Source organism: Nansenia antarctica (assembly GCF_963989245.1).
Source record: "Nansenia antarctica genome assembly, chromosome: 8".
NCBI lineage: Eukaryota > Metazoa > Chordata > Actinopteri > Argentiniformes > Microstomatidae > Nansenia > Nansenia antarctica.
Window position 1 is genome coordinate 42,525,052 of NC_137678.1, and position 7,947 is coordinate 42,532,998.

The 7,947-nt window shown below is 43.9% G+C and overlaps 2 protein-coding genes across 2 annotated transcripts; both read left to right on the forward strand.

Annotated features, from left to right (window-relative positions):
* Positions 1–1,317: 1,317 nt before the first annotated feature.
* Positions 1,318–2,406, forward strand: LOC308164224 (kelch domain-containing protein 10-like; the record flags this gene model as incomplete). The annotated part of the gene is made up of 1 exon (XM_080538366.1): positions 1,318–2,406. The coding sequence occupies one exon, from the start codon at positions 1,318–1,320 to the stop codon at positions 2,404–2,406; it is 1,089 nt and encodes a 362-aa protein (XP_080394492.1).
* Positions 2,407–5,068: 2,662 nt separating this feature from the next.
* Positions 5,069–6,547, forward strand: LOC308164225 (HAUS augmin-like complex subunit 8; the record flags this gene model as incomplete). Its single annotated transcript, XM_080538367.1, has 4 exons — positions 5,069–5,227; positions 5,464–5,605; positions 5,803–5,944; positions 6,421–6,547. The coding sequence occupies 4 exons, from the start codon at positions 5,069–5,071 to the stop codon at positions 6,545–6,547; spliced, it is 570 nt and encodes a 189-aa protein (XP_080394493.1).
* Positions 6,548–7,947: the final 1,400 nt, after the last annotated feature.

Sequence of the window (7,947 nt, forward strand, 5' to 3'; positions counted from 1 at the left end):
AAATCTGGGTAGGCCTGAGTGAAACTCATCACCGCACGTTTTAGACCTATGTATGAGCAGCCAGATGGATGGAACACAACCAGGCTCGCGATCATAGGCGCCGATTTATGTTTCTGCCCGTGGGTGCTCGAAACATTTGGGTACGACCAACACGCATGCACACACACGCACACGCACGCACGCACACACGCAAAATATTCGCAGGGACTGGAGGAGATCACTATGCAGACCATGAAACGAACGGAAAATAAATAAAGTACCTGTCTACCCAGAGATTGCAACGGACAGCCAAACAAGTTATTATAATACACACACGCAAGGCATTCAAGCGCACGCAATAGTCAATGAATTAACCAATAACCATCAACTATGGAGGACCAAGTATAGACATTGTAATAAGAAATGCCTGTATTATCATTTGCAAGCTTTTAACTGTGGGTGTTGACAGTCCAGTGCAAACCGAAAGCTCAAGTTGAATCATACATGTACCTGGCTCGGACCAGTTGTGGTGATCCATCATTATTACAAAACCTAACGCTGCTTATTAGGGGATTTACGTAAACTGGTGTATACACATATATTGTTGTGTAAAGTTGTGTGCTTCTATTGTATTATATTATTATATCCAGTGAAGGCATACACAATGTTGTTCCACACAAATGTTTCCCTCTTCGTTTTAATCTTGGAAAGTCTCATAAAAAATATACTTCACCGAACTATTACAGCGCTGTCTCGGACTCTCCGCACGTCGGCGTGTGGCGTCATCATCTGTTATTGTGAATAAATAAGATTTCTAGACAAGGCCTGGTCCAAACTTTCATTATTTTCACTGACTTCCAGACGTGGCTTTTTAAGAAAGCGGGACAATGTTAGCTGTTTAGCCATCGTAGCGCGCACACGGAACAACTGGTCAAGGTCAACTCGTAAGAGAGGAAGTTGAATATTATTAGTATTAATACATACTTTTAATCATTTCCAAGACAAAACTATTCACATTACAGTTAGTTAGTGAAAATTAAACTTTAAAAATATTTTATTATTTAAAAATATGTATTTTTATGAATCTGACTGGGTGGGCCAGCTGTCAATCTATTTGTCTCGTTTGTTTTGGCCGCGCGCGGCTCAGCCAATCGGAGCAGAGACCGTTGGAGTTCAAACCCTCTGCGCGTGCTGCGGATGACAACTTGCGCCCAGACAGACAACGTTAGCCAAGCCGCCTCAGACACTCACACACACGGTCTGAACACAGTAGGATTCTGTCTAGAACTCTTTTATGTAACGTTTTTTTTTCTCCGGTTGACTTGGATCTGGGGAAACATGGAGGACCAGCTGAATAGATTCGAGAAGCTGTCAGAGAGGCCTCCTCTCCGAGTAGCAGGTCATCGTACTCCCCCCGCGCTGAGCGTCCACCGCTGCGTGGCCGACAACACCAACCTGTACATGTTCGGAGGGTACAATCCCGACTACGCCGGGCTCAGGTACCACTTCAGGTACCACTTCGCCACGAGCACCTGGCAACAGATCCGCACAGAGGGCTACATCCTAGAGCTGGCCATGTCAGCCGTTCTGCTCGGCAACAACCTGCTAGTATTCGGAGGCACCGGGATCCCGTTCGGGGTGAACAACGGCGGGAACGACGTCCACGTCTACAACGTCAAGTACAAGCGGTGGTCGCTGCTCAACTGCCGAGGAACGAAGCCCAACAAAATATATGGACAGGCCATGCCCATCATTAACGGCTTCCTGTATGTGTTTGGAGGAACCACAGGGAACAACTACAGCACAGACCTGCACAGGCTGGACCTGACCACCAGGGAGTGGATCCACCTCAAGCCCAACAACCCCCTGCCGGGGGAACGGTACAGGCATGAGATGGCACACGACGGACAGAGGATCTACATCCTGGGAGAGACCTCCTGGACGTACTACCCTCTGGACAAGATTCACGCCTACAATCTGGAGACCAACTCGTGGGAAGAGATCGCCACCAAGCCTCATGATGAAATAGGGTACCCGGCTCCTAGGAGAGGTCACAGCTGTGTGCAGTTAAGAAACGACGTGTTCCTGTGCGGCGGGCACGACGGGGAGCTGATCCTGGCGGACCTGTGGAAGATGAACCTGCAGACGTTCCAGTGGACCAAACTGCCGGCGGTGATGCCGGAGCCCGCCTACTTCCACTGTGCTGCCGTCACCCCGGCTGGCTGCATGTACATCCACGGTGGCGTGGTGAACATCCACGAGAGAAATCGGACTGGCTCCCTGTTTAAGATCTGGCTGGTCGTGCCCAGCCTGCTGGAGCTGTGCTGGGAGCGGCTGCTGAAGGCCTCCCCCCACCTGGCCCAGCTCTCCACCGTGCAGCTGCTCAACCTCGGCCTCACAAAGGAACTCATAGAGCGCTTGAAATAGGGGAACGGACGGACGGACAGAGAGACGGACGGGATGGGAGGAGAGGAGAGGAGAGGAGAGGAGAGGAGAGGAGAGGAGAGGAGAGGAGAGGAGAGGAGAGGAGAAGAGAGGAGAAGAGAGGAGAAGAGAGGAGAAGAGAGGAGAAGAGAGGAGAAGAGAGGAGAAGAGAGGAGAAGAGAGGAGAAGAGAGGAGAAGAGAGGAGAAGAGAGGAGAAGAGAGGAGAAGAGAAGAGAAGAGAAGAGAAGAGAAGAGAAGAGAAGAGAAGAGAAGAGAAGAGAAGAGGAGAGGAGAGGAGAGGAGAGGAGGGGAGAGGAGAGGAGAGGAGAGGAGGGGAGGGGAGGGGAGGGGAGGGGAGGGGAGGGAAGAGGAAGAGGATTTATTTTGAAGAACAGAAGTGTTCTTCTGCCTACGTAGCCCCGCCTTAAAACCAAAAACAATGGGATGCCTTTTAATATACAATTTAAAAAACAACTCCTGCTGATTTGGAAAGGTACCGAACTATATTATTAACAAATTAGATAAAAGATATATGTATGTACTGCAGTAGAATGATGTGAACAGGCTAGACGCAGCCGCTACCAGTGGAGCTCTCTGCTGCTGTGCTAATGGCTGCGTTCGTTAATTCGCTCTGAGAGCGCCGGAGCGCACACTGGATTCAACGTCATAAAGGGACCAAGTCATTTGATTGGACGAGGCATTGCATGAGTGCTGATCAGATTTCCAGAGCGAATTTACGAACGCAGCTAATGTTTTTGTTGTTAACTGACAGAAGTAATTACAAATAAGTATTGCCGTGCAGTGTGGAGGGTTGTAATGACAATTCCCTAACTTTTGTTCAAATTCTTGCAGTTCTAAAGAGAGCGACAACAGCAACCCCAATAACAATGGAGCTAGAAAGAAAATCAAATGTAAGTTTCATTGAACTAGCTAACGTTGCCTTTGTGAAATACACTTTTAAAGTGTCATGAAACTGTCATATTCATCAAAAGTTCTGATGCGACAAATAACGTTCTCCTCGTCCTCAGCTGGGAGTACAGCAGTGAAGTCTCGATACCTGCAGCCTGCAAAAGCACCTCTTTCTAAGGTAAGATGTTTTAGTTCATGACTTGTCTCATTAATTACCTCTAGGCCTATATATGCTTTTTGTTTTTGTCATTGGTTACGAGAAACTACAACCCTTTGGAGATGTTGCATTTTGAGATAATGCATTTAGCAAATCTAGTCTATTGCCTACTGTCTGAATTTATAGTAAAATCTCACAAAGCATTGAATTGATTCTAACATATCAACATTCTATCCGGTTGCATCCCTCTGTCTGTCCACAGAGCAGCTCACTGACCAATGAGGCCACCAATGTGTTGCCACCAAGGCCAGCCTCAGAAGCCGGGTGGGGTTAAACCACGGATGGGCACTCCCCCAAGACGCTCAATGGCGCCTCAAAGTCTTCCAACTCGTACGTCATGAATAAGTGATTTCCTTTTAAGTTTGTCCATACCATAACCCCTGACAATAACCATGTTTATGTTTACCATTAGATCAGATGATGACTTTATTATCCGCAGTATATTTTGTTTTGAGGCATTGTGTATAATAAGAAAAAATTTGTGTAAACAGAAAGTGAGAGAGACAGAAACACTATGCTTATTTGATGTTCCTATATTTTGGGCATTGATGTCATGCTATGATCCCACCAGGGGGGTATTCCGTCAACTTTAATAATAATATTATGCCCACCATTATTGACCTGTGGGATATTCCATCAACGTCGCAAAAGCAAAGTCCTAGATTTTCCTTTAGCGACGTTGATGGAATACCCCCCAGGTCGATAATGGTGGGCATAATATTATGAAAAGGTGTTTGGTTTGTGAGCGTACTGCCATTCACTTAACCCTGTTTATCTTTCAGCAATGATGTCCAGCCTACTTGAGACTTCACAAATGGGACTAAGTGTGCTACAATCCACAATCTTAGACGGCCACGTTAAGCGCCCAGACTTTGATCTTTCAATCATTAGAGGTAAACCCCATGCATTTTCGTTTCATGGCACTGACAACTCTTAGGTTGTGGGTTTGATTCCCGCTGGGACCATATATTCGGAGAAATGTATATGCACTCACTGCAATGTAAGTCACTTTGGATAAAAGCGTCAAATGGCATATATTATTATATTATAGGACAAAATACCTCTTTTACAAGGGAGACAGGTATATTTCACTCTAATTCAGGTCATGAAGGTGATTGATGAATGTGAAGTGGTAATAACACCCAGTCCCACGCTTTTCTTTACCTGTTTTTCAGAGAAGACAGTGTTACAGAATGCAGGAGAACCTCAGAGGAACAGCGAAGATGAGAAGAGAATTGTCGAAATGCAAACATTCCTGTTAACCTACATCACAGCCAAGGTTTGAGGAAAAAACGATTATTGTTTTGTCTATTTTCAAGACAGCCAAGTGGGACAGCGTCATGTGGTCCACTGTGGCTCAGCTGGTAGAGCATGGCACTAACAACGCTTAGCTTGGGGGTTTGATTCCCACTGGGAATCCCATATATACTGAAATGTATGCACTCACAGCTAAATGGCATATATTATCTATATTATTATCGCAGTAGATGTTATTACCTTCAGGACTCTTATCATGATGGACTGGTGTTTGAAATCAGATGGAGAGTAACACAGAGAAGTTGAAGGCACAAGCGGAGGGGCGTATCCTAGCAATGACGGAGAAAGAGGAGAAGCTACGCAAGCAGGTCCATGAGAAGAAGCGCCAGTATCTTCTTCTGGAAAAGCGCAAGCAGATGAATGACTTGCTGGATTTGCAGGTCAGAGGCCTGTTTCTGAGCCGTTTGATTACTCTCCCATGGCATTTTGATTTGACTTAATGTCAACACCTTGTGTTGAACAATTGTGTTATCGTCTTTTTTTTTTTGTATCTTCAACTGATACTAAATGAATGATTTGTGATTGAAGTGGCATTGAAAAGGTTTATTGAAACATCCAAGTCTGTCATCAGCTCCAGGCTTTGATGAGGAATATGTGTGTGCTCTATTGTCCTCAGATCGCAGCATTAACTCCTGTGGCTGCGGCTGCCCAGCGCTTCACAGAAGAATACAAATCCTTTGGCACAGCAGTGGACACCACCCGCCATGAGCTGCCTGTAAAGAACCTCCACATTGAGGGGGACAGAAGAGAATTCCTGGGTTGGTTTAAGTTTATTTCCTTCAGTCAATACAGCAGAGTTCAGAGCATTTGATAAAGAAAAAACAACAACTGTGAAATGGAATCCTGAAGAGGGTCAAGTTTTCTACACGTAAAAAAGGCGATTGTCTACAGTGTTTGTGGTCATTCCTGGTGACCATGCCTGTGATGAAACCCACGGTTCTTCTCGCCCTCTCAGGTAAAGCGGAGGCGAGCCTGAAGGAGAGTGAGGAAGTGTTACAGCAGTGCACCCTGGGAGCTCTGCATGGCAACGCCACGTCTGCTGAGTGCCTGAGGGGGGTGAAGACTGCTGCCCAGGACATCAGTGAGCAGCTCTCAGGGTATGACCACAGAGTATCAGTAGAAATGAATGAATGCTTTATTTCTCTTTTTGGAAACTTTTTTCGTCACAGATAGACATGCATACATTAGTTTTGTCACTGCTTAAGTTAGTCTGTTGATGTGACTGGTAACAAACAATTGAGTCCTGGTTAGTGAATCTTGTACTTTAACTTGATGATTTTTTGGCATTCAAATGAAGGGTATGTGTTTAGCCTTTTGGTCTCTACTTTGCAAATGTTGCAGACTAAGCCTAGTTCTGACTGATACTTTCAACAGCCAGAATTGTGTTTTAATCTAGGACTAGACAGTCTAGGAAACCAGCGCTTGATGATTCATTTGTGAATGGAATCTAAGTAAATTGACACTATGGACAGGCAATGTGAAAGAAACGAGGAGGATATGAAATGAATGACTTGTTGTGATGTGACTTTGGTGTTGGTAGCTCCTCTGACCGTAGGGTGTCCTTCCCCCTCAGGGAGTTCTCAGCACTGCTGGAGCTGTCCTCCCTGGTCAGCCGCCAGACGGTCCACATCCAGCAGTCTCTGGAGGAGGAGCAGCTTGGCCTGACCAGAGCACAGGCACTCTACTGTCCTGAACATTGAAGAACCTTGTGAAGAACCTTGTATAGAATGGCTATGAATGAATGAATATATTACTTTTTTGTAAATTAAAATATTTTTTAGCGTGCGGCTCTCTCTAATTTCTTAACTGTTTGTCACTTGGGTCCAGCGACCGGAGTTATTTTTATGATATGCGCATTATTATGATGATGTCTCTATAAAGAAAACTTGTTTTGTAAATAAAATAAATCCTAATTGACTTCGGTTTCAACAACCTGTATTATTTGTTTGCAAATGCTTTTTACTCAGAAGTTACTACCCTGTTATTGTTTAAAACATAATCAATCCATCAATCAATGTTGAATAATAATCTATTAATTTATCATAATGTTTTAAACTCTTTCACATTTGTTACTTCCTCTCCAAACATGGCTGATTTTTATTTATTTATTATTTATTTATTTTAAATGAAGGCCTCCTTTAGGCTACAGGTTGTAGCAACACCTCCCTCTAGGCGGGGGGAATACATACAGAAGTTGATGCAGGCAGAGAGAAGATATATATGGGCAGAGATCTGTGCCACTAGAAACTGAATTTGAATTACTGACATTTGAATTTGAATTGCTCATTTTTAATACTTACATTAAAAAAATGAATTTGAATCACATAATTTGAATTTGTATTGTTTAACTCTGTTTTTCAATTCAGTTATTCAAGTTAAACAATACAAATTCAAATTATGTGATTCAAATTCATTTTTTAAATTCAAGTTGAGCAATTCAAATTCAAAGTCAGTAATTCATATTCAGATTCTAGTGGCATGCTCTTTAGTTTTCATATGTAAACCATTCACATGTGTCCTATGGTAAAGTCTACTGTACTGAATGTTGTTAATTAATTCTCCCAGCTTTCCAGCCTGGTCTAAGTATGCCCATGGGGAATGTGTGGTTAATACGTTTGTTTCATAACCAGGCAAGAAAAGGCTACAGAAAAGTGGAGGGGTGGGACAAACATTTCACCTCTTATCTGAGCTGTGTCAGCCCAGCTTCTGACAGCTTTTTTGGGGGGAGTCCATCTTAGTGGTGACCTTGAAAGGGGAGAAGAAGTTGACCTAACCTCCAGACAAAAGTGTAATATTATGACATGTTCCCTATTGCAAAATGCAGATAGGTCCATATATATTTGTACTCTGACAGAATTGGTATGGTATTGGTATGGTCTTAAAGTGCAGACTCTCAGCTTTAATTTGAGGGTATCCAAATTGGAGGAAGCTAGGGTTTAGGAATTACAGCTCTTTAATATGTGGCCCCCTCTTTTTCAAAGGTCCAAACGTAATTGGACAATTCAATCAACAGCTGTTTCATGGACAGGTCTGGGCTATTCCTTTGTTATTTCTTCATCAGTTAAGCAGGTAAAAGGTCTGAGTGGAATTTGAGTCGCAA